Genomic DNA, 27,898 nt, shown 5'->3' with positions numbered 1-27,898 from the left:
CATTAATTTTTGGATTGCCAATATTATTTCCCAATATTTATTATCGGTCAAAATTTAAAAACATATCTCAACAATAAATTGCCGAAACTGTCGGTTATGATTGCGCAACTCCGTAAATAACTTATTCACGGCTCCTCCGTAAATTCTCAAAGATAATATCACACTCACAAGAAGAAAGAAGAAAAAGATTTCCAAGGCTAACAGCAAAGGGAAAAAAAAATATTCTTGAAAGGCCCACACTATTCCGAAGCAGATCCAACGGGCTTGCTGCCCACAACAAAAGCCCCAGCTTTCGCTGGCCCATCCAGTCTCTCATCACACCCATCAATCACCGCCGTCAATTCAAACGGCGGCGCATCGGTGGCCAGCCACTGATCGACGTAGAAGATGCTCTGGCTGCAGTCCTTGTGCGGCCCGGTGGAAGTGACCTCGACGAAATCGCAGTACCAGCCGTGGTGGGCCCCCGACCCGTCGGAGGTGAGGTTGAGGCGGCACAGCGGCGCGCCGACGCACGGGCCGAGCCCGGTGAATATGTCCAGGTTGCCGCGCTCGAAGTAGTCGTGGCTGTGGCCCATCAGGCCCCACGACCGGAGATTGGGGACCCACACTGACCGGCCTTGGGAATCGCTGAGGACGACGCTGATGGCGGAGTCTGTTCCGGATTTTATGCCCGACCCGGTTTGGACGTAGAATGTGTAGACACACTCATTCTGCGTACCACAAAGTTGACAGAATATATTACTCCAATCTTGCAAGAAACGAACATAAATTTTGCAAGAAAGACGTTCGGGATACAAATACGTTCGGAATCGTTCTAGGTGGGTAGTACCGCGGTTTTTGACACATTTATATTTGAATTTCTTTTTGGACGTTAATATCCAAAATGTAGGGTCTTTTTCTATAAAAAAAAAAGTGTGCAGTGGAATTATGTTTTCTATGAATAATTCTCATGCGGAAATGACATTTTTTTTCACCATCGTATTTGAATGAAAATTTTCATGATTATAACTCATAATATCAAAATAGTCACTATGCGTCTCATAATTTTATATAGTATTTCATCTCGCTTATCGATTGAATCTACATGTTTCAATGCCCTCCAATGATCACATAATTATATATACACTATCTTTGAAGCACCATCGCGCGATGGCCGGAGTGCAAAGAGAAGAGCAACAAGACGATTCCCGTGCTATCATTTTCGTCTATAATAGCGTGACAATAACAATTAATCGATCAAAATGACTTTTTTAAGCGAAACAAAACGGTAGCGTAGCATGCATTTTTAGATGATCAGAATGGTACCATACCATGCATGTTACCCTTACAATTTTGCGTTGAGCCTTTTTTTCATAGGCTCACCTCTTAGATCACAATGTGTATCTGGTTACACCACTGTGATCTATAATAGTAGATGGATGATCTGATGGTAGTGGTCTCAGTTACGTTGTTGAGGATGAATTGGTACTTACGGAAGAGTCTTCGGCGGCGGCGGCAGAGAGGAAGATGGCGATCGTGATCACTGCGAAGAACCCTCCACTACTCAACATCTCTCTCTCTCTAGATACAGATAAATATAATGGAGTGGTATGTTGAGGGAGAGGGAATGGCTCAATTTATGCACATGGAGTGGCTCAGTAATAGCTCAACTGTCCACTTCTGTGCAGACACTTGTATCCTCTTCCATTTTACTAGTACTTCATTTTCCTTCTAAAATGATTTTATTTTAGGGCAAACTCTATTTTGATCCCCTGTGTTATTGACATATGCGGATACCCCTCTCATAGTTTAAAATTGACCACAGAACCTACTTGTGGTTTTGAAAATGTATGGATAGATCCTCTGCCGTCATGTTTTCCATCCATATTAACGGACATAACATTAAAAGACTGATATAACCTCATCATGTCCCTTGATTATTATTCTTTTTTAAATCTAACCACTCCATCCTCTATATTAAAAATTGAATCCAAACCGTTGATATTGTAAATTTTGACGAGTAGTACTTCTATGCCAAAATTCAAGTCAATCAAAAAATTGAATCGATTTTGTTATGAAATTAAAAATTAAAAATTGAATTTACTAAAAATTAGATCACTGGGTTATTGATGTCTGATCGAGATGATATTTTTGCAGAGATACTCTATTCTTTATTTAATACATTATGAACGACTCAGATTACATTCTAGAGGCATGTGAGATACACCTCCGTTAATATGGATGAAAAAAATGACGGCAGGTGGTCTATCCGCACATTTTCAAAACCACATGTAAGTTATGTGGTCAGTTTTAAACCATGAAAGGAGTATCTGCACATGGCAATAACCACATGAGGTGAAAGTGGACTTTGCCCTTTTATTTACTAGCAATTGTTACAGCCATCCCTTCTGTTACTTCAACGAATTGCACAATGGATTCAAATTTGATGATCTGAAAAAACCAACCCATTTTAGGAGTTCTAAAAATATGTTTTCCTTTTCGACGAATTCAGTAGCCATCAGTTGACGAGAAGTGTTACAATACACACTCCTAATTTGAGTGTGTATCATATGCACAAAAATGTTATGATTTCCAAAATGTTATGAATCTATTGCAAAAAGTTACGAATCATATTGATGAAAAGTTATGAATTTTTAGTATAAAACTTACGATACGAAATAAAATGTTACCGTATGAATGATCGGTCCTTCAAATAATTTTTTATGAAATGACACAATATTATGAACCACACAATAGGTGCATATAGTACACACCTTAAAAGGTTGTGTATTGAAGACTTTTTCCTCAGTGGACATTGTCCAATTTCTTAAATCACGAACATTTCGGTAGTTCCAGTCGTCTTAGATTATAAGGCGTGATTTATTTCGTAATTCTTCAAAATGAGAACTCATTTAGCTTATAGTGTGTATAAGATTTCCTTTATCCGTTGCACAAGAATGAAAACTGCTTTTCTAGTTCTCTGAGACCTTTTTTTGACCAAAAATTCTCTGAGAGACCTTGTAATCATTTAGTTCTATATCTGAATCTTTTCATAACTAGACCCTCCCTTCTTGATGATGGTAGAAAGACTTGGCCCCCCTCACCTTATTTTAAACACATTTTTTGGAGGGAAAATCACACCAAAGCAAACACGTTTTCTCCCTCCATTCAGTTATTAACATCAAAGTGAAAAACAGCAATAGAGACCCTGCTGGCCAGCAGGAGCTACTGGCCGTTCAAACGGCGATGTTTTGGCCAAGAAATGAGTCCCTATTTTCACTTGTTTAGTCCCTGTTTGCCTGTTTGGTACCGAGTACATGAGCAAGAGAGCATTAAATAATGAGTGGAATACCTGTACCGAGCCACACAAAAAAAATAATAAATCATTCATGCGAAATGGGTACCAAACAGTAGACAAGTGAAAATTGGGACATATTTCTTGGGCCAAAACCACACCGAGTGAACGGTGAGTAGCTCCAGCCAACCCTCCTGCCCAGCAGGATCCCCGAATCCGGCTTTGCATATGCTTTTCTAGTTCTCCCTCTATTCATGTGGAGTACAGACATTGCCCTTTTCATTTTGGTTATAGAATAAGCTCCTCTGCGGTCCATGAAAATGGATTTGACCATCCAGTTGGCCTATTTGTGAGCCATTCCCGGACCCACTTTGATGATTTAAACCGTCTGTATTTTAAAGGTTGTTGAGAACATTAGTAACACCAAAAATCAGGTTGATCAAATATCCTTTAATATGATTTAAGATTACATTTGTCTTGGAACATAACAAGATTACAATACCCATTTATCAAATATCCTTTAATATGATTTAAGATTACATTTGTCTTGGAACATAACAAGATTACAATACCCATTTATCTCAAAACAAATGCACTTTGAAATTACATCAACCGGTGTTTAATCAACTTGATTTTTGACATGGTTGATGTTGTCAATAAGCTCTAAATTGTGAACGGTTTAGATCATCAAAAATGGGTCTAGAACGGGCCCATAAATGGGCTATAACTGGATGGTGCAGTTCATTTTTATGGACTGAAGGGATCCACTTCCTTTGGTAATATTGACTTTGTGCCTGCAAAAAATCTGTTTCCACATGGGAACATATCCACTTGTGGAATGGCAAATTAAATTCTCATGAATCTTACCCAGCACAAGAAGCAGGCAGATGGGAGGAATACTGCAATGATGCCTCCTGCAAAGGGAGTTGGGGGAGCTGCTGTCCTTTAGAGAGGCCCCCACTCCGGTCTTGCTTCCATGATCGAAAACATTCTCTTCGTAAAGCTCGTCGAGTTGAAGTATGCAAAAAATCAACCCGATCGGATATCATTAAGTGTCTGATCGGAACATATATAACTTGCCAATAGTAGGTTTTAGTAGATTTGATCCAGTGTTTCGAATCCATTCTTTTCGAGACCTGCCCCCTAAGGGACAGCAACCCCCCCCCAGACCCAGTCCCCTGCAAAGCATGTGGATTGTGGAGTGTGTGGCTTTGAATATTCATTCATGTCTCTTCAATTTTTTTGGACTCTCGCTCATAAGGGTAACTTCTAGGTAAATAACTCATAGTACCTTAAAAGCCACTCCCCCATAAATTGAATTTGCATTTGCTTTTAGTTTCTTGCCCTTAAGAAAACGTTGTGCCAAAGTCCATCTTGCTTTCTAACATTCACATATCCTTTTTACAATTCTTCCATTACATAAGAAAATAAAAGAAAAATCAAAGGCCGACGATGTGCCCCAGTTTAAAGCCTATCCGTCTCACCTCAATATCTTCTAACATTGACGTGGGGCATTTGCTATCAATGTTTTCTATTTTTCCTTCTATAAAAATTTCCAAAATTTAAACATAAATATAGGTACTTCCCCGAATCCAGTAATTTTACAACAAAAGTAACCATAATTCAACTTAATTTGTTCAGCAGTCTATCTACAAATCAAGTCGGGAGTTTAAGAGTCGTTGATGAGAAACAACAAAGACTAAAAGCCAGATTCTGAACAAGTTTCTCTACGTAGATAAGGATGGTATGCACAAGATTAGTTGTTTGTCAAGACAAGACTAAAGAGTATACCTGCAACTTCTATCTTTATATCAAATTTGCAGCTTCCATCTGCAAAGAGAGAGAGAGAGAGAGAGAGAGAGAGAGAGAGAGAGAGAGGGGTTGGGTTAATTCGTGCTGATAAAAGAATTAACTTTCGCTATTAGCAAGAGGCACATGAATTTTTCATTTCCATTTATCCGAGAGGCATATGAATTCAATCTCCCCACTTGGCAACTATTACAATCCATTTCTACTTGCATTCATTCACTAAATTCACTTTATAAGTGCCAAAATCAAGAAAAAAAGAGGAAAACAAGCTTGTTCTTCAGTAGTTTTTGATTGTAGGCCAACACTGGAAGCATTATGCTGAACTGATGGAACTGGACAATCCAGATCCCGTCTTGCTAATTTGTTATTATTTTTCCCGATTGGGAACCGTCTTGCTGATTGTAACGGCCACTAACTTACCACCATTAACAGGGTCTGTTTGTTTGACGGGACTGATATTGAAGTGATATATATAACCCAAGAACAATGCTACACACACAACAATCCAAACACAACCTCTCACATACACGTGGAACCCACACACACAACTATGTGGGTCCCACGTGTATGTGAGAGGTTATGTTGTGTGGGTCCCACGTGTATGTGAGAGGTTGTGTTTGGTGTTATGTTTAGATTGTCGAGTGAGTAGCATTTTTGATAACCCAATAAGACATGTAATCCCATTGGACTAATAGATCCGGGATCAATGATAGCAACCCCCAGTTCCCGGATACTATAAATCCACTCTGTGATATATGATGGATATGTAACGCCGCTTGATAGATAGTCCAATCCGATGTCCATATCCAGACAAACAAACAGACAATATTGTTTCCTTTTACCCCCGGCCCCCACATAAGTTTGGACGCATAACTTCCTAATGGAAGGACAAAAGCAAGCAAGGGAGTAATAAGTAGAGGACAAACGAAGTTAGTTTTTAGTTATTGCAACATACCTTCTACTATCTGCTGGAGCTGCCAAGATCAAAGTCCATTGTGTAGTCATATTCAATCGTCGGAATCACAGAGGCCACAAATTTCAGGAATAAGAAAAGGTACCTACAAAAAGTGGGTGCCAGAGATCATCATTGTAATACGGGAATTAACTTGACACAGCATTGACTACAATGCTTAGGTGAGCAAAAAAACCGTCGATCCATGAATCCGATCCAAACGACAGTTGGGTTTGGTTTTTTAGTAGTGTGGTTTGGCTCCGGTTTCAAAAATTATAAACCGTGTTCAATGGTTTGCACTGTGGATTTATGTCAACGGTTCCGGTCCCAATCCGATCCAAACCATATGTATGTGTGTATATATGTATATCAGTATATGTATTGATATATACACGATTTAGATACACCAAATAAAATTAGCCTAAGCCATAGTCAATTAATTTTCTAATCTAATACTCTAAATTTGTATGATGAAAATATATTCATATTCTATCTAAACCTAACGTAATAAACATAAATTGGCAAATTGCATTCATCTCTTTCTTTCCTGGTCAATAATAGACACTCTTCGTTAGCCACTATTTTCTTTCTTAATAGTTCTTTCTTTACTATATTTCTTACATAAGAAAAGAATTAGTTTTAATACTAATAATGATTGATTTAATGTCTCTCACTACTCAATTTAAAAGTTTATGAAGATAGATATCTCAATTTCATGCGATCCATGGTCAAAACCAAAACCGAACCGTATTTTTATGGTTTGGATTGGTTTGGTTCTATGCATTCTATGGATTGGTTTGGTTCTCTAAATTCACAATCTGTAGGTATTGGTTTGATTTTTGGTTTACTATAAAACCGAACCAATCCGGACCACGCTCACCCTTACGGCCCCACTAGTTTATTACCATCGGTGACGGAGGTTAATTGGGCTTTTCATAGGGGAAGTAATTCCAAGAACCAGGTGTGTGGTATGACAAAGAAGATTACTTGTCAACTTCTGGCTCAACTCCACGTGACATAAGAACATCAATAATTTTCTTCATCACAGCTCCATGTCGGCATGGATGAACAGACGCATGTTTCCCAGGCAAGTGAGGATGGTCTTCAATGGTTACCTGAGTTCAACAAAAGGTCCAGAATTTAAGTAAACAAAGCCAAACATAAAGCAAAAATTAAAAAGTGGAAGACAATGAAAAGTTGGGGGGTCACACTGGTTGTGGGGGAAAGAAGTAAAACTGTGTAAGGTGATTTTATGTACAGCCTGAATGGCTAAATTATCAGGTGACACATAGGAAACCAGTACATGGACCAAAAAAAAAGAAAAGGAAACCAGTTCATAACCTACTTTGTGAGGTTAAAAGGTTGACTTGGTCCTTCAACCTAGGCTAATTTCTTCCAATGACTGATGGGAAATTTCACCAGCAGGACTAAAAGGTACCTCACGCAAAGGCAATTTCAAATCAACCTTCGAAACAGAACGACATAGAAAAATAGAAAATTAAGTTTCCTATGATATGGAAGTAGCACGGACAGAAGATAACATTTGTCACAAACAGAGCTTCAATAAACAAAAGTAAAACTAATTCACACCAAAAGCTTTGATGATCATTCTTCGGGAACTTCAAATATCCTTTTACCGTTTTTCGTGCATGGTCTTGGCTAACATCTTCAAGGACAAGCTCTGGTTGCAAAAGCATCCTTGACTGCACGGAAAACCAAAAGAGTGATCAGCAGATAAGCAGACAAAATACCTAATTAGTTCATAACTCCATTACAAGGTTGAGTAATAACTATGATTCCTGCACTTGCACAACTTTCCCATAGGCTATAATTGGGAATTTATGGAACAGCCTATGAAATCTTTAATATCAAAACACTTCGGTTTATAGCCCAACTTATTTTACAATGGCACAGCATTCGGTGCTGCCAACAAACTTAATAGTCAAGAACACCTGTGGTTTTCTGGTAAATCATAAAAAGTCCTAAATGAACACTTGAATAGTTGAATGTACTTAGAGAAAGCATCCATATCCACAGTAGTTTCTCCAGGATTAGCAGCAAAAGAGAAAAAAAAAGGGTGTTACCAACCTCATCATATCCAGTCAGCCACACACGAGGAGTTTGATAATATTTATCATACCTGAAATGGAAGATAAGAGAGGAATGCTAAAAAACACGTCAAAATAGCAGCTAGAGCATAAAATTTAGTCATTGTGAAAATGTGAACAATCTTCACCAGCATGATCTATTTGATTGGGTATGATCATATCAACATTAACTGCAATGTATAGTCAAACTTACGTGATGCTGACATCATATGTCCGGGTTCGCAGAATATTGTCATCATCAGGTTCATGAGCCATAAGATATGTGGACTGGAGTGTTGCCTGCCTTAAGAAGAGAGATAAATCACAATTCCCAAATTGCAACAGGTGATTGATAAGTATTGCAATACCTCATCCAGGATATCAAACCAAAATACAGTACCAATATCTGAAGACTACTTAAGCATCATAAGTCTAATCAAGCCAAGCGTTCTAAATATATTTTTACTTGCATGACTCGGAGTATATAATTGCTTCACTCTTTATTCCAGGGTCAGGCAAAGGCTGCCTCCTACTAATTATCTAAAGCCAACATACTAAGGGCCATGCAGGATTGGTAGCAAAACAAAAAGCTGCTCTAGAGGAAGTGGCAGTAATTATTCTCCACCACCGAGGAGGGCCTGAGGGAGGAAGGGAGCCATGGAGGGACACTTTAAGTGCTCTCTCAGTCTCAGAGAGGATTTTGCTACCATGATTAAAAAAAAATCCTGTCAACACGTAGGACATGTTGACAACATCATTCAGTGAATTAATGATTTCCAGATGTTTGTAAAATGTAAATACAAAACACGTTGAAAAATTAGCACATCCAATTTAAATAGGTAGTGCTCTAAAAGAAGTGAATGTCATCACTTACAGGATCTGTTTCAATAAGATTGTCATGGTCCTCATATTCTGCCATGTCTGGTATGTTCTCCTCCCCTCTCCCTTAAAATGTGAGGAGATTGACTGAATGGTAGTTTTCTTGCTGATCTCTAAAGTATCCAGGGAAGGTAAGTTTTCTTCCTCGTCACATGTGTCTCCTAATCAACGTATAGCATAATGTCAAAAACCGGTCAATCGTAATTGGAGATTATCAGGCTTCCACAGTCAAACGTACCTTTTGGTTCCCCATGAGTTGCAAGCCAACCTTCATTATCCTCATTATCGACAAGAACTTCACCTCCAGAAACTTCATATTCTTCTTCTACTGATGCTGCTCTACGCAGACAAGGAACTGAAAAAAGGTGTTCCATGTTTCCATCAAATCATGAATAGAAGTTTTACGCTCACTTAAAATAACAGGACACTTGCATCAGTAAAAATATAAATCAAGCTTAATTCCTACATTTTCAATGCATGTTTATGGACATGACATCAGTAGATTGTTCTGCAAACACCTAAAGGCCAATAACAGAAGACTATCGCCTATTACACATACCGTCATACGTATTTGTGTCTCCATGGACAGTACCCATGGCGACAATCTAATTGAAATCCACGGGTTGCTTATCCAAAATGAAATAAGATACCTTTGCAGTTCCGCATGTTCATTGTGGGGTTAATATCATATACTCCCTCTGTCTCAAAATGTTTGTCCGGTCCGCAAAACGAGGACTAAAAAAAATAATGCATTTCTTTCAAGAAAGAATTCAAATTTTTTTCATAAATTTAAAGAACTCATCAATATCTAGTGAATTGTTGAAAAAAATTGGAGTTTTCTTTCAAAAATTGTATTATTTTTACGTCCTCGTTTTGCGGACCGGACAGAGGGAGTAAATCATGAGCTGAAGCCAGTTATGCATTTTGCATGCAGAATGACACCTTTCTTTAATTTTCCTCCATTCTGCATATTTATCTGTCCCAAGCAGACAGAAAGTATTGCTTTATGAAAATGGTTACAATAACATCTACATCAGTAAACAGATGCTTATGTTGATGACAAGCTTAGAGATTCTAAAATAGAAGTCATAGTTATTTCTCAAACTGTTCAAACCCCGAAAAAGATGGCCAGATAAAATTAACTGAGCCAGTCTTGCCAGATAAATTATGAGGTCACAAATAAATATATGCCAAATCACACAAAAATGAAGCATGTTGGATAAGATTATGAAAACAAAGATTCTACAATGTATATTGCTTAGATCAAGGAAAATACTATAATTAATATCACTCCTTTAACCATTCCATGTAGGTGTATAAAATTTAAGCATCAGAGTCTTTTTACACATGAAGTTGGTTGCATCTAACATCAAATAGTGCAGCTTTACTGAAATGCCTTGGTAACCTCATAGAATAAGACGGAAGAAAACACATAGAGACTTGCGAGACAATATCAAGTCTTTCAGTCAGATATTAAACTATAGTTTGACTGGAAGTTATCTTAAATTTACTAAGGATGTTCCTCACATGAATTCAGCAAACATAATACTGATCCTTTTGAGACTTGCATGGCAAATTCTAAGTGCGTACTCGTATTCACCACATTGCCAATCCATAATGGCAACTGGCAAGTGGCAATAATAATTGTACTTTCTCAGTCTGCCTCGCTTCATTCTTCACTCTGATAATTCTTCCAAAATGGAAACATTCAAGTGAGTATTTATGGATTAGTGATGGAAAACTAAGAAGTAAAAATATGTAGTATAAATTATAATGATGGAAAACTTAGAGAGAAAGGTAAAATTCAAAAAACTAAAAGAAACAAAAATGTGGACAATACTTATCTAGCTACTCTACAAGGGAAGCAAAAATAACATTTACCATTTCTGGTGATCAAAAATTGTTTTCCAGAGGGTAAATATGACTTCCTCTTGCTTGGTTCGCCTGATTCCCTATCCATAAACAGGAAAATAATAAGCAGCAGAAAGCCCACCAAACCTTGACAAACAATTTGCTTTTACATCAATATACAGTGAAGTGGTTCTTTAGACAAAGAAACAGGACAAAAAGACCCAGTTCAAAGCAATCCGTAGTACTTTATGGCCTGCGGCTTCGCTCTGGCAGCCACAGTGTTGCTTATTTTAGTTGCTCAATGGATTGCATCAATGTTGAAGCTCGTAACTGTTTTCTGTTGAGCTTGTGAGCATCCACCTCATACAATTTTGTCGATGTGGCATATGGAGCAGAAAATCAGGATCATAAATGAGCTCCAAACGAGCAAGAGACTACCATAATTAAGGCCATCTTTGGGCACCACAACTAAGAGTCACCCCATATATCCCCGTCACATTTTTTGAAGTACTTCAACATCAAGCTAACCTAACGACCTACAGTCCACCTACCAAACTATAAATGAAGAGCAAAGCAACTAGCCTACTAGCTGAGGTGTTGTTTCTCTTAGCTTTTTGAGCATTTTGTCCTTATTCAAAATAAAAAACTTGTGTTTATTAGTTTTGCGCCAAACTTTTGTGGATTATTGACTCTTGATGAGAGGAATCGGAAAAATAAAAATTTATACATTTGCCCAAATATTTTTTGAAATATCCAAGATAAAAACATTTGGGTAAAAGTCATAATTTTTGATGAGACGAACCAATAATCTACAAAAGTTTGAAATAAGACTAACAAACGCAAAAAAACGCAAAAAAAAATTGGAATAAAGACAAAACTCAAAAAGCTCCAAAAAAGCTAAGAAAAACAACACCTGAATCCAATGAGGGGACTCCCATGAAGAAACTATAACCTAGAGCCTGAGGACTTAAGCATCCGACACGGCCAATTATCAAACCATTTCGCATACAGAAATAGCTTTTCCTGAGTGATTTTTGTGCGTCTATGTATTCGGGAGGCGTAATTTCTCGACATCTTCAATAGCTAAGCTTCAATTCTAGAGAAATTACTCATAGAGGAGTCCAAACTCCAGTCAGGACCCGTGGCACGGAGAAATAACTTAAAACACAATTATGTAGTAACCTTCGAATAATCAGCATTTCAGAAACAGAATGTCAATAACCTCTACAAATCCGAAATTCAGGAAGTAACCTAAAAAACGAAACCTATAAATGCGCGTACGCTAAACAAGGGAATTAACAAATTCTTCGGAATGTGAATTTTACCAGGACCAGGTAGGGCACTTGGAGACGAGATTGTCGCCGGCGAGTACGAACTCGGTGACGCTGAGGACGCCTTTCTCCTTGAATGCAGAGACAGTCCGAGGGCTCGTGATCCTCTCCACCGTCCCTTTGAACGCTTCGTGAAACTTCTGAGACAGAGCCATTTCCGATTATACTATTGAGAATAGGACAGGAACAAGGGAAAGATAGAATTGGATTGAAAGTTACCCAACTTATTTTTTTTTGTCATTATTTAAATTTTTTTTAAATTTATTTATTTTATATTAATTTTTTTTGATTTATTGATTCGTTTCAAATGAAAGTAATTAGAAAAAAATAAAATTTTGATCGAAATTCATATTTAAAAAAAAACACAAATAAGTAATCATTAAAATATATTCGTAATGCATAGTTATTGTACAGAGCATATGCTTCGTCGTCACTGTAGACCAACTTGTCCAACAAATTATCATCACTATTTCGTTCTCGCGGAACAAAAATATTATTCCAGTTGGCTTCTTTCAACGGCACTTGAAATATCACTAACTTCTGATATAAAAAAATAAAATATCAATAGCGGTATAAAATAGGCTTATCTACTTATTTAGACTTTATAAAATACTACAAGTTGCAAAATCGTCCCTGAGAAATTTTTCGTGTCGATTTCATCCTTGGAATATCTTGGCTGTTGCAATGTTCTCCTTTCCGTTAACTAGCTAACGGAAAAAGACTAGGTGGACTAATAGAAGCGTTCGTGTGATGACCTGCGAATGAGTTTGTGATTGATTAAAGATATTTTGGGTTTAATATATTGGTTTTAATTTGGAAGGTAGAAAAAATTATCCCAATGAGAATGGAATGAATGTTAACGATAAAGATAATGATTTGATTAAACCGAATTAGCAACAAATTACACGGCATTAGCGAAGTAAGATACTGATCTTATTTGCTACTGTTTCTCATTGTTAGTAACATTCATCGTATGGATCAGTGACGGCTCCAGGATTTTAGTTCAACGTTGAAAAAAATATAAAGAATTTTTTTTATTCAAAGCTCTATATAAAATGAACATTTTTATTATGATTGAAAATAAATTGTGCATAATTTAGCTTGTTTTGTTAAGTTACTAGTGAATGCCCGTGCCTGAAGGCACGGCTCAAACATTCAGCACACACCATAGTGGGCTCATGTGCAATATCTCAACCCTTTGTCCAACGATTCCAAGTTCATTTGAGTGTGGCGATATGGTGGTTTCAAATTCATCCCTTTTTGGTTTACAATGATGCTCCTGATAATGCATTTGGTTAATAGTTTTCGGTTGTGGTTGGCTCCTTGCCAACTCTTTTCTTTCTTTGGTAGCAGGTGGCATGTGATTGTTTTTAGCCTAGGCACATGCCAACATAGTTGGGATGTAGGTTTTTGGTTGATGCCTTTTTCTCCTCCATTCCCGTTTAATCTTTGTTACTTTTTTTCAGAGATTAATAAAATTCTTTTGCTGATCCAAAAGAAAATAAAGAAATACTTATCTAGCTACTCTACAAGGGAAGCAAAAATATCATTTACCATTTCTGGTGATCAAAAATTGTTTTCCAGAGGGTAAATATGACTTTATCTTGCTTGGCTCGCCAGATTCCCTATCCACAAACAACAAAATAATAAGCGGCAGAAAGCACACCAAACCTCAACAAACAATTTGCTTTTATATCAATATACAGTGAAGTGGTTAAACAGGACAAAAAGAATCAGTTCAAACCAATCCGTAGTACTTGATGACCTGAGGTCTACGATCCGGCAGCCACGGTTTTGCTCATTTTAGTTGGTGAACGCATTGCATCAATGTTGAAGCTCGTTTTTGTTATGGACATGCCCATTACAATGAGAGAATTTGTTCTTAGAGATAGCCTGGATATGGACCTAATGACTTTATGTGTAACCCTTACGTGGACTCTCTTTCGTAATCTAATTTGAAATTCCGCTTGACTGAAAAAAAAAAAAAATTGTTGAAGCTCATAACTGTTTTCTGTTGAGCTTGTGAGCATCCACCTCATACAATTTTGTCGATGAAGCATATGGAGCAGAAAATCAGGATCATAAATGAGCTCCAAACGAGCGAGAGACTACCAAAATTAAGGCCATCTTTGGGCACCACAACTAAGAGTCACCCCACATATATCCCAGTCACATTTTTTAAAGTACCTCAACATCGAACTAACCTAATGACCTACAGTCCAGCTACCAAAGTAACCAAACTATTATTGAAGAGCAAAGCTACTAGCCTCCTAGCTGAGGTGGTGTTTCTCTGAGCTTTTTGGGCGTTTTGTCCTTATTAAAAAAAAGTCGCTTTTATTAGTTTTGCGCCAAACTTTTGTGAATTATTGATTCGCGACGAAAGGAATCGGAAAAGTAAAAATTTATACGTTTGCCCAAATATTTTTTTGAAATATCCAAGATAATAATATTTGGGTAAAAGTCATAATTTTCGACTATACGAACCAATAATCCACAAAAGTTTGACACAAGACTAACAAACTCGAAAAAAATGGAATAAAGCTCCAAAAAAAGCTAAGAGAAACAGAACCTGAAACCTCACTCGGTTCTTGTCATTACAGTGTTTTATGATTGTACGATCCGATTTTAAAAAAAGAAAAAGAAACGTCTTCTTATCACACTACTAGAAAATTGACCTCTATTGACATGCAAAAATTGTTACTAAACTATATTAGTGACAGAAAATTATAGGAATTGATTTTGACACTCCAAATATTGATAACGACACTCTAATATTTGAACACTAAAAGAAAAATATTTTTTTTTGCTCGGCAACTAAAAGATAAATATTGGAGTGTGGTTATTAAAAAGTGGAGTGTCAAAATCAATTATCAAAATTATTGTCACAAAAATATCATTACAAAAGTGTAGCTAAAGAAATTTAGTGACAAACATAAAATTGTTACTATAGTTTTAGGCTCCGTGACTTGAAGAAAGAAGTTAAAAAAAAAAGAAGAAAATTTTAAAATTTTCTTTCCCTTCTTTGGTTCTTAAAAAAAAGTTGAGAAAATTTCCAATTTTTATTCAACTTTCGTCCAAGTTTTCTCTAATTTCCTTCTCAATTATTTATATTCTTTCTCACTACAAGAAAATTCACCATTCCCGACTAACCATTTAGTCGGCAAATGTGAGATTTTTAGTCAGCGAAAGGATTTCCCGACTAAATAATTTAGTCGGCAGTTATTTAGTTGGCAGTTTGGTCGACGGAAGAGAGTCAGCAAATGTATTTGCCGACTAAAAAATATTTAGTCGGCTAAAGTTTGCTTTTTTATCGACCATCATGTTTAGTCGGAAATTAAAATTTAGTCGGTAAATGTTCAGACTATCACCAACTAAACTGGAAATTAAAATTTAGTTGGTAAATGTTCAGACTATCACCAACTAAACTTTAGTTGGGGACTGTTAACACTCATCAGCGACTAATTGTTTAGTCGGCAATAACAGATTTTTTTTTTAAAAAAAAACTGGGAAATAACAATCAGCGACTAACTGTTTTAGTCGGCAATAATAGATTTTTTTTTTAAAAAAATTGGGAAAAAACAATCAATGACTAAGTTTTTAGTTGGCAATAATAGCTGTTTTTAAAAAAAAAAAACTGGAATTGTATCACTTGAGGGCCGCCCGAGCTGTTTTTTGAAAATCGGAACCGTCTACCTTTTATGTGGGAGTGATTATATCATGCTTACAAAAAATGAAGTAAATTGGTTATCGTTATATACTGATCGCATATAACAAAAATTTTCCTATTAATGAATCTACATCCCGATGAAAGTGCTTCCAAAACCCGATAGACCTGAAAAATTGCGAAAGTGATTAAAACACCAAGAATAACAAAATGAACGGTATGGATTGTCATACTTGTGTCGCAATCGTGTGGCTAGCGTACATTGGACTATAGCGAAATACATTGGTTTAGACTTAGATAAGTTGGATGTATAGATTTGAAAGGTAGCTACAGACTCATTTTTTCAAATATTCGATCTAAACCGTTACAATTTAAGATCTTATAAAATTTATCATTCTCCCCTAAATAGGTGATAATTGGACGTCGGAAACCACGTGATCAGAACACATTTGGTGCTTCTAAACACGTTAAAATCCTATATTGCACCACTTGAGGGCCACTCGAGTTGTTTTTTGAAAATCAAAACCGTCTACCTTTTATGTGGGAGTGATTATATCATTCGTGCAAAAAATGAAGTACATGGGTTATCGTTATATATTTAATCGCACATAACAAAAAAAATTCTATTAATAAATCTATGTCTCGATGAAATATTTTAATTGGTATATTAATAAATTCTATTAGTATATGTGTAGTAATTGGTATATTATCAATTATCATGTTTGAATTTTGATTCAAAATTTCTTAATCATATAAAATATTTTAAAAGCTTATTTTACTTAAATAAAAGGAAATGATTAATAAATTATTGGATTATCAAAAAAATACATAGAAATAAAGTAAACTTTAATCTAAAATCCCTTGTTTATTTAATAACATAATTTTTTTGGTTTTTCCATGTCTCGTGCCATGTTGTGCCTGACGAGAACCGACACCATGTTGTGTCATGCCTTCCCGATCAAATTAGTTTAGTCGGAATTATTTTTCTATTTTATTAAATTCGAAAAAAATCATATTTTACTACTAAATTTAAATTTAGTCGGCAAATAAGAAAATTACCTACTAAATTTATTTTAGTCGGAATTAATTTTCTATTTTATTAAATTCGAAAAAATGATATTTGACGACTAAATTTAAGTTTAGTCGGCAAACAAGCCAATTACCGACTAAATTTATTTTAGTCGGAATTAATTTTCTATTTTATCAAATTCGAAAAAATAATATTTGACGACTAAATTGAAATTTAGTCGGCAAAAATGAAAATTACCGACTAAATTTAAGTTAGTCGGAATTGATTTTCGATTTTATCGACTAAAAATTCTTTGGTCGGTGAGTGGCTTATATTTTCCGACTAAACATTTTTTAGTCGGAAAAGTTTAGTCGGGAATTGTGTATTTTGTTGTAGTGTCTCTAGGTTCCAAATAGAGCTTTAGTTTCAGTGAGAAGGTAATAAAAAAAAAAAAAAATTCCAATGTTGCGCACAAGAGTTGCTAGTTGAATAGGTTCCTCACATGTGATGTACCTAGTACCAACAAAGCATCCTTTTTGCAAATAACACTACGTATCCTAAGGAAACAAAAACTAAACACGCTTCACGCAACACTCGAACCCGCGTGACCAAGTTTAAAAATCAACAACAAAATCATGCTGTTGACCAGTGATAGACCCGTAAATGTTCACATTAGAGCCCTCTAATTTATCTTTGTTAAGTCTATTTATATTATTATTTGAAGTTTTATGCTTTATTTTTGTGTTGTAGGTATTTAAAGAGTTTGATACAAAAAGTGCAAAATTGAAATTTTGAATGGCGCTTAAACTTGGACCGTTTGAATTTATTCTGAAGTGCAAAATGGAGTACTGATTTGCAACTCAGTTGGCTATAAGAGAATTGGCCTGGGAATTATGTTTACTAGGTGGGCCCATTGGTTAGCAATAGTTTGACTAAATGGTGGGCCTTTCAAATGGGAATTCTCGGCTAGCAATTAACAGGAGGAAAAAAATAGGGCTATTAAAAAGGTTGGCTACTGTAGAATTCATATAAAGTATCACGCATGATTGTTTTTGAGGGCAGCACTTTTAATAGGGAAAACAATGAAGATCGGGGCTGACAGACGAAACAGAAAAAGGCGTTGTGATATCTTCTTGGATTCCCACGCACAGATGAAACGAGAAACAGACGGACAGGGGCTGCCACCACGATTTTTTGGTTCGATTATTGTTTAGTTTTCTTTCAGTTTTCTTTCTTTCATGTTATTTGAAGTTTTGTTCAATTATTTACACTTTGGTAACTTATTTTAATTTCTGCTCTTCATTAAGTTATTCGTTTGTGTTTGTTTAGTATTGATATCTCAATTATTTTCTTTCTCCAGTATTAGAAGCATGATTTAAATTAAGGTTTATTCTTTTTCATGCATAATGATCAGTGAGTAGTCGTCGGGATAGGGTCGCAGAGTGATTAGCACACCATGGCCGGTTCGGATGCGTTTTGCTCCTATTTCGAAATAAAAAAATATAAGAAAAATAATTTTAGATCGGTAAAATACTTCCCGTGGATGAACCTAGACATTGTCGGAGTCCATGTGAACGGGGGAATGGGGGTCCAAAACTCATTTTTCGCTGCGCATGGGTAAACGGCGACCATAAGGGTTCGCATCTTACAAGGTATCTTTTTCAGTTTAAAATCAAACTTTTTTAAAGAATACCGATTGGAGCAAATGAGTCCGGACCAGTTGCGAGTGCTATGAACCCTACAACTGTACCTTCTTTTTATTATTTGAAAAATACCATTCAATTTTTAGGTTTTATTAAATCTCAATCAATCGATAAGGGGTGACTACCTAAGAGCCAGTTTAATTAGTAAAACTTGAGTTTTTAGTTAGCACACATCACTGTCTCTGTGGATTCGACTCCGGATTTACCGGATATTGTGCTACGTCAGTCTCCGCCCTACGCTTGGGGCAACCCATTAATTTAGGACTAGGAAATCGTCAAGCATTTTTGGCGCCATTGCCGGGGATCATACGGTTATGAGTACATCCTCCTGGCGGTGGATTACGTTTCCAAGTGGGTTGAGGCAATTCCCACTAAGACTAGCGATTCTAAGGTCGTGCTAGAGTTCTTGCGAACTAACATTTTGTCAAGGTTTGGCATGCCACGTGCCATTATCTCTGATCAGGGCACACATTTTTGCAATAGGTCTTTTGGGGCATTAATGAGCAAGTATAGCATCTCTCACAATGAGTCTACTGCCTATCACCCTCAAACCAACGGTCAGGCTAAGCTAGCAAATCGCGAGATTAAGGGGATTCTAGAGAAGATCGTAAACCCGAATAGGAAGGATTGGTCACTTCGGTTGACCGATGCCTTGTGGGTCTGCTGCACTGCTTACAAGACCGTGTTGGGTGCTTCACCCTACTGGCTTGTTTACGGTAAGGCTTGCCACTTGCCCGTTGAGATGGAGCATAAGGCCTATTGGGCCATTAAGACGCTTAACGCATGTTTGCCTGAGGCGGGTGCCCATAGGAAGCTTCAATTGTGTGAGCTCGAGGAAATTAGGAATGACGCATATGAGAGTGCGAGTATTTATAAGGCTAAGGTTAAGGCGTATCATGATAGAAATATTCAGCGCAAAACCTTTAGTGTTGATCAAAAAGTGTTGCTGTATAACTCGCGCCTTCATTTATTTCCTAGTAAGTTAAGGTCCCGTTGGGATGGTCCTTACGTTGTGCATAAGGTTTATCCGAATGGTTCAGTAGATGTTTGTGACCCGAAAAATAATAATATTTCCAAGGTTAATGGGCAGCGTCTAAAGCCGTTTTTGGAATTTGTGGAAGTAGGTGAACCGGATGAGGTGTTGGTCGATTATGTTTATTCGGATGACCATGTTGTGTAGCAGTTGGGCTACGTTCCAATGGGTAGCTTTCGCGTACCACTCTCTTCACTAAGAAGTGGACCCGGCTCCTAGCGATAGGGGTACCCATCATTGACTTGGGTTTTGGGCAATATTTGTATACTTGTTCTTTTATTTCTTGTTAAGCAATAATATTCAAAAAGAAAAAGAAAAGGGGAAATTGGAAAAAGAAAAAAAATTAGCATAATAGTCTGGTATAGTGATGCAGGAGCATAATAATTCTAATATGGAAAACGAAAGGTTATCTTAATTAGTTTAAAGTGTCTTTTAGTTTCTAATCAATGTCTTTTAATTTCTGGTCTAAAAATATGTGTTTCTAGTAAGTTTTGTTTTTGTTTTAATAGTTGTCTAAGTATTTGAAAGGTCTAGTTGAGAATTGTGTAGGTTTTATTAGGAGTCTTGAACAGTCATATTTGTAATACCTATAAATAGGTAATCTAATGAAATGAATATCAGAGTTTGAGTTTATGAAAATATTATGCAAGTATTTCTTGCTTGAGAGTGAGTGATTCCTCCGACAATCAAGTGTGTGACTTGGTCGCGTGAGTGTCTTCCGCGATTAGCAACGTCGAGTGATTCCGTTGCCCCCGGTGAGTGGCTTCCCGAGACTATTTCATCCTTCGCGGGTTTCGACCTACATCATATAGCCACCTGGTCAAAGCTATGTATGTAGTACTTAGGAGGTTGGGTCTGACGGCAGATGCGTAGTTAGTAGCGAGAATTCTGTCTGAACCATCTGACTTTAATGTCCAAACTCTGTGGAGATTGCTTCACCAACGGAGTAGTGGGTAAGGAATCTGGCAGCCCCAGAGGGAGTGACAGCCTATTAGATGATGGCATCACTTCTCAAGATATCTTTGAATCCTATGCATACTGTCCTTCCAACAAATAGGGAAACACAGTCTTTGGCCAAGGAGAAAAGTAGTACCCGTGTCTTTCGCGTGAAGAAAGTGGATGATTTTTTGTCTTTCATTTTATTTCTTGAATTATTTATTTCTTTTAGCTATTTTTCTTGTTGTTGTGGAGGCTAACATTTTGCAGGTTGTTCGATCCTAGTTGGGGGGAATCTCCCTCTCTCTATAGTTTACTCTGCTTAGCCTCACCTTTTCGAGGTGATATCTCTCATCTCTTTTACGTTTCTATCATATCTTTATTTTTTTTATGCTTTCAATGCGGACATTGAATAGTTTAAATTGGGGGGAGTGATCACTTTGTTCTTTATCTTGTTATCTTGTTAATAAAAAAATTAAAAAATGGTGGAAATTTTTTGCATGAGACTTGAAGGCTGTTGAGATTAGCTCGTGATTGATTGAGTTTATGATATGATAGTCATTCTTTTAATATTGTGGTGGCATTGTAGTTCTTTTTGCTAGCTTGTCACGAAGAATTTGTCATGGCATTTATTTTTAGTACATTTGCACTTCACGTTTATTTGGGCCTTGGTTGCTTGTGAGCTGTGATTTGATTATTCTTGATGGCTAGTTTAGTGTAGACTTATGCCTATGTAAGTTTAGAGCCTTATCTTTTCTTGGAGTTGTGTCAAATAAACTCTTCTTGTTACAAAAGAGTAAATTTGTTATGGATCTCATTATTTTTGTTGTCAAGTGTTGGAAATGTTTTGAATTGCATACTTATCTCTTGCGTTTGAAAAGTCGCATAGTTGTATTACCCATTGGAGAGGATTATAGGCCATCTTTGCTATTTTGAGCCAATTCGTTTCTTTCTTTCATACATTTTTCTCTTGTGAGCCCATTTGAGCCTCTCGCATGATACCCTTTTCCTTGTTGAGTTCCACCATCTATATTGTATTTTGAGAAGGCTTAGTAATTATGTGAAGGTGAATTATTCAAGATAGAGAGAGTAAATATAGTGAGAATTGAGTTTTATTGATTGGTGATCTTCCCTATAAAAAAAACATCAAAAAAAAAGAAGAGAAAAAAAAAGCAAAAAAAGAAGAAAAAAAAGGAAGACACCAAATCATTATGGAAAGGAGAAACACTTGTTCTTAATGTGGGATTGTATTAAAGAGTTAGGAAGAGAGATACGGCGAAGTTGAAAAAAGAAAAAGAAAAGAAAAAAAAGAAATAGGGTACACATCAGTATAGTTACCTATTCTCGAACATTTGAATGTTTTACACTAACCCTGAAATGTTTTCCCTTACCTAACGTTATCACCGGAATTGTAGTCCTATTTGATCCTAGGGGCAATGGGCTGTGAATTGATAGATAAAGAGAGTTTCCAACACTTGGTATTCCTTTCATGAGATCATGTGTCCACTTTATAGAGCATTCTTTTCGTGTCATTATGTGCGGAAGTATTTTACTTTCATTTACACAACGTCTACCCGCACATATTGAGTAATATGCACCTTGTTTCGAGTGATTTCATTTGTTGAGTGCATGATACGGTGAGATTTGAAGTCGAGACTCGGTCCGGAGAGAACTTTTGGTTATTTTTCACTTGTGACCGAAGCCCTTGATCACACACGCTAAGTATAGGTGCCGTGACTCATTTTTATGACTTGATAGTATCTAGAACTGCTTATGTCGTTATCTTTTTACGATGGTTTCATATTCTTTGCTTGAGATATCATTGAGCTGTCTTACAGGTTTTCGGGTTTCATATGGAAAGGATTCATGGTGTTTTGTGGGAGATCACTGCCGAAAACCCTCACGAGATTTCATTCGTCCTACTGGGGCCTCCTGGGGTTTAAAAGCACTATTGGTTTTAATTTATTTTCTTTAGTTGCATTTTGTTTTCTTTGCTCGGGACTAGCAAAGTGTAAGTTGGGGGATGTGATACGTGCGTAAATGTTCACATTAGCGCCCTCTAATTTATCTTTGTTACGTCTATTTATATTATTATTTGAAGTTTTATGCTTTATTTTTGTGTTGTAGGTATTTGGAGAGTTTAATACAAAAAGTGCGAAGTTGGAATTTTGAATGGTGCTAAAACTTGGACCATTTGAATTTATTCTGAAGTGCAAAATGGAGTACTGATTTGCAACTCAGTTGGGCTATAAGAGAATTGGCCTGGGAATTATGTTTACTAGGTGGGCCCATTGGTTAGCAATAGTTTGACTAAATGGTGGGCCTTTCAAAAGGGAATTCTCGGCTAGCAATTAACAGGAGGAAAAAAATAGGGCTATTAAAAAGGTCGGCTACTGTAGAATAGTACTCCATATAAAGTATCACAACTGTTTTTTAGGGCAGCACTTTTAACAGGGAAAATGACTAAGAACGGGGCTGACGGACGAAACAGAAAAGGCGCTGTGATATCTTCTTGGATTCCCACGCAAGGACGAAACGAGAAACAAACGGACAGGGGCTGCCATCACGATTTTTTGGTTCGATTATTGTTTAGTTTTCTTTCAGCTTTCTTCCTTTCATGTTATTTGAAGTTTTGTTCAATTGTTTGCACTTCGGTAACTTATTTTAATTTCTGCTCTTCATTAAAGTTATTCGTTTGTGTTTGTTTAGTATTGATCTCTCGTTTATTTTCTTTCTCCATTATTAGAAGCATGATTCAAATTAGGGTTTATTCTAGGGGTGAGTATGGATCGGATTGGTCTGGTTTTATAGTAATTCAATAACCAAACCACTACTTACGGATTATGAATTTAGAGAACCAAACCAATCCATAAAATTCATAAAACCAAACCATTCAAAGGCGGTTTGGGATCGGTTTTAAACCACGGTTCGTTTAAAATTGAGATATCATTACCATAAACTATTTTAAGTACTTAAAATTGCAAAGATAATTTAAACTAAAAGTTATATTGAAATTAATATATTAAAATCATCAAAACTCACTAACATCAATCAACTAAATAAGAATAGAATACATTAGAAAGTAAGTTACCGAGATAAAAGAGTAGGAAATCACTTTACTAAGCCCAAACCATGTATGTTTAGCGTAATGAAATTGTAGGAATAGGAAGTTTAGGAAATTAATATTGAAAGTGAAAGAAAAGAATAGGGTGGAATAGAGTATTAGATAAGGAAATTAAGTTTATTAAGTATATCTAAACAAATTATATACTATATGTGTGTGTGTGTGTATCACACGGTTCGAATTGGTTTGGAACCAGAACCATTAGCGTAAATTCATAAACCAAACCATTTAACACGGTTTCTATTTTTTTTAAACCGAGACCTAACCACATCATTAAAAAACCAAACCAAACTATTCGGTTTGGATTGGTTTGGACTGGATTCACGGTTTCATGGTTATTTTGCTCACCCCTAGTTTATTCTTTTTCATGCATAATGATCAGTGAGTAGTCGTCGGGGTAGGGTCACATGGTGATTAGCACACCATGGCTGGTTCGGGTGCGTTTTGCTCCTATTTCGAAGTAAAAAAATGTAAGAAAAATAATTTTAGATCGGTAAAATACTTCCCGTGGACAAACCTGGGCATTGTCGGAGCCCATGTGAACGGGGGAATGGGGGTCCAAAACTCATTCTCCGCTGCGCATGGGTAAAAGGCGACCATAAGGTTCGCATCTTACGGGGTATCTTATTCAGTCTAAAATCAAACTTTTTTAAAGAATATCGATTGGAGCAAATGAGTCCGAGCCAGTTGCGAGTGCTATGAACCTTACGATTGTACCTTCTTTTTATTATTTGAAAAATACCAATCAATTTTTAGGTTTTATTAAATCTCAATCAATCGACAAGGGGTGGCTACCTAAGAGCCAGTTTAATTAGTAAAACCCGAGTTTTTAATCAGCACACATAATTGTCTCTGTGGATTTGACTCCAGATTTACCGGATATTGTGCTACGCCGGTCTCCGCCCTACGTTTGGGGCAACCCATTAATTTAGGACTAGGAAATCGTCAAGCAACCAACTATCCCAAGGTATCATTTATGTTATTTCTTCGTCAAAGCTTTTATATATATTATATATCATCAATTTTTTTTTTGGTTGCCCTATCCTAGGCTTACCCCGGGGCGGGCCCTGCTGAGGGGACTGCCATAAAGAAACTACAACCTAGAGCTTGAGTATGTAAGCACCCGACACGGCCAAATATCGAACTATTTTGCACACAGAAACAGCTTTTACTGAGTGATTATTGTGCGTCTATGCATTCGGGAGGCGTATTTTCTCGACATCATCAATAACTACACTTAAGTTCTAGAGAAATTACTCATAGAGGAATCCAGGTCCAGTCAGGACCCGTGGCACGGACAAATAACCTAAAACACAAAGTAGTGACCTTCGAATAATCAACATTTTAGAAATAGAATGTCAATAACCTCAACAAATCCGAAATTCAGGAAGTAACCTAACAAAGGAAACCTGTAAATCCGCGTGAGCTAAACAAGAGAATTAAAAAAAATTCTTCGGAATGTGAATTTTACCAGGACCAGGTAGAGCACTTGGAGACGAGATTATTGCCAACGAGTATGAATTCGGTGACGCTGAGGACGCCTTTCTCCTTGAATGCAGAGACAGTCCAAGGGCTCGTGATCCTCTCCACCGCCCCTTTGAACGCTTCGTGAAGCTTCTGAGACAGAGCCATTTCCGATTATACTATTGAGAATAGAACAAGAATAAGGGGAAGATAGAATGAGAAACCCTAGAAATTCAGGTCGCAGTTGGAAAAGGGGCTCGATTGACGTGCACTGGTTCATAGGAAGGAAGAAGACGATTGATGAGATGGCCTTAATTTTGGGAGCTGGCGTGCTGGCTGGATATGGCCCACTTCTCTCACTCTCAGCTGAAACACAGCAAAATTGGCGCACGATTCAAAAATTTTGGCAAAATGGGCCGACATAGCTCTCTCTAGATCTCTCTCTCTCTAGTTGAATTTTGTTCATTCTCCACTTAAGAGGGTGAACATTACCTCATTCCTATGAAAAGTTATTCAATACTCCCGATGTATACTACCTCATCTCACATAACATGTGGGATACACACAGGACCCATACGTAGGCCCCACATGTTATGTGAGGGGATAGAGTATACATCGAAAGTACTGAATAATTACTCTTTTTCTATTGGTTGAAATGGTGTGGATCCCAATACAAAGTGATGTCATACTTATCAAAAAGTGTATTACATGGTAAGTATGACATCACTTTATGGTGGGATCACACCATTTCAACCAATAGCAATAAGAAGGGTAATGTTCACCCTCTTTTAAGAAGGGTGAACAAAATTGTATTCTTCTCTTGAACGAGCGCAATTTTATCTACCTTTCTTAAAAGATTGTGAACGTTACCCTCCCCCTTATTGGTTAAAATTACGGCTGTTACGAACCCGATCGGACTGAAAAAACTGATTGAACAGTTTGGTCTTTGGTCGGTCCAGGAGCATTTTTTGGCGGTTCGGGGTAGACTGAACCGAGCCGAACCTAGGTCGATTCGGTCTCGTGAAAATCTATACAAACCGAGCCGAATCGAATGCAGACCGAACCAATCGAACCGATGTAGGACCGAACCATATGTATTATATATATTTATATAAATTGTTTTAATCTTGAACGAACAGACCGAACTGAATGTGGACTGAACCAACCGATCCCGAACTGAATGGCCCAACAGTCGTTAGTAACTTGGGTTTTGGAAATGGGCCCAAACGGCCCATTTCGGGGTGGATCGAAATCCCCAAACTCATCCCGAACTAAACCAAACCAAAATTAATACCGGTCGGGATCGGTCCTGGACTTATATATCCTGAACCCGATCGGTTTCCAGCAAATCCTTCCCGAACCAAACCGAACCGACCGAATAACACCCTTAGTTAAAATAGTGTAGGTCTCATTTTTGCAATACATTTTTGATAAGCATGACATCACTTTGAGATGAGATTCACACCATTTCAACCAATAAAAAAGAGGATAATGTTCACCCCATCTTTTAAAGAGGATGAACAAAATTAAATTCGTCTTGAACATTTGACCCAGGCCACTTCATTTACATCTACCCGACATGTGTTTTTCTCTCTCTGCAACTATCCATGGACTCTCTCAATAACTATGCATGGACTAACTAAGTAACAAGAAACGAGTTCGAGATGACTCCACAAGTCCGATTTGAACTCGCCCAATGAGGAGAGACTCGGGGAGGACCTCCTCGGTAACCACGACAACGCAGATCTGTGTATGACCTTCTGCCTTTGACAATGAGCTCGGTCTTCCTCCATCAACTATAGAGTCTCCCAGCGAGGTAACCTGTTGAGAGTCGTCACCGACTCTCTGACATGTGTTTTTCTCTCTCTGCAACTATCCATGGACTCTCTCAATAACTATGCATGGACTAACTAAGTAACAAGAAACGAGTTCGAGATGACTCCACGAGTCCGATTTGAACTCGCCCAATGAGGAGAGACTCGGGGAGGACCTCCTCGGTAACCATGACAACGCAGATCTGTGTATGACCTTCTGCCTTTGACAATGAGCTCGGTCTTCCTCCGTCAACTATAGAGTCTCCCAGCGAGGTAACCTGTTGAGAGTCATCACCGGCTCTCTGAAAATCTCAAGATATTTTCAAAATGTTTTGGGTTTCTCTAGAATCATGTAGAATATTTTGGATTCCACTAGAACTTTTCAAACTTTTCTTGAAGGTTTCGAATCTTATTGGAATGTCTCGGGTTATGCTAGACCATGATGGAGTAGTCTAGGATTCTATAAAAGACTTTATAGTTATATTCTAGAATTGACTTGTATATAAAATATTCTATAGGGGATCATAAATAAGACATGTCATTTGTAGTGTTTGTGGTGAGCACTAAGTATAGGGCTCGGATCCTGTCTAGTGAGTAAAAAAATTAGTTTGGTTCATTTTGGGGCTAAGACTCAGCCAACACATCTTCTTCTAAATCAAGGGTTGGGATCATCACAACCCACTAATCGTGTTACCACCGTCGCCTCCTGATAAGTATAAAATAATCTCCTAAGGTCAGCTCAGACTAGGAAGCCCAGCACAACACGAAGGGCCATGTAGAAGACCCAATAACGCAAAGCTTAGCTTGAAGAGCTGAGCTCAATGGACCAGCCCAGGGGCAAAGGTCAGCCCAAACCAAAGAGCTCACAGGCACAGCCTTAAGGGCTCAAGCTAGAGTCCCAAGAACATGGAATCTAGCTTATACGAGCTAGCATCTATTAACCAGTCCAAGAACGGAGGCCAGCTCAC

The 27,898-nt window shown here is 37.3% G+C and overlaps 2 protein-coding genes and 1 pseudogene across 3 annotated transcripts; all 3 read right to left on the bottom strand.

Moving 5' to 3' along the window:
• Nucleotides 1-38: 38 nt before the first annotated feature.
• On the bottom strand, nt 39-25,565 carry LOC131319536 (PLAT domain-containing protein 3-like). 2 transcript variants are annotated; one of them, XM_058349822.1, is made up of 3 exons: nt 25,538-25,565; nt 1,473-1,552; nt 39-710 (listed from the first exon to the last, which is right to left on the bottom strand). In XM_058349822.1, the coding sequence occupies exons 2-3, from the start codon at nt 1,548-1,550 to the stop codon at nt 240-242; spliced, it is 549 nt and encodes a 182-aa protein (XP_058205805.1). In that variant the 5' UTR covers nt 1,551-1,552; nt 25,538-25,565; the 3' UTR covers nt 39-239. The 2 variants fall into 2 exon arrangements, with proteins under 2 accessions (XP_058205805.1, XP_058205804.1); XM_058349821.1 differs by having other exon boundaries at nt 1,473-1,556; nt 25,538-25,559.
• On the bottom strand, nt 3,746-12,385 carry LOC131319535 (autophagy-related protein 3-like; annotated as a pseudogene).
• Nucleotides 13,692-25,414, bottom strand: LOC131319538 (autophagy-related protein 3-like). The gene is made up of 2 exons (XM_058349823.1): nt 25,124-25,414; nt 13,692-13,808 (listed from the first exon to the last, which is right to left on the bottom strand). The coding sequence occupies exons 1-2, from the start codon at nt 25,282-25,284 to the stop codon at nt 13,730-13,732; spliced, it is 240 nt and encodes a 79-aa protein (XP_058205806.1). The 5' UTR covers nt 25,285-25,414; the 3' UTR covers nt 13,692-13,729.
• Nucleotides 25,566-27,898: the final 2,333 nt, after the last annotated feature.

Source organism: Rhododendron vialii, chromosome 3a, assembly GCF_030253575.1.
Source record: "Rhododendron vialii isolate Sample 1 chromosome 3a, ASM3025357v1".
Taxonomy (NCBI): Eukaryota; Viridiplantae; Streptophyta; class Magnoliopsida; order Ericales; family Ericaceae; genus Rhododendron; species Rhododendron vialii.
Note: the sequence above shows the minus strand (reverse complement) of the source record. Positions and strands in the feature narration are given on the sequence as shown.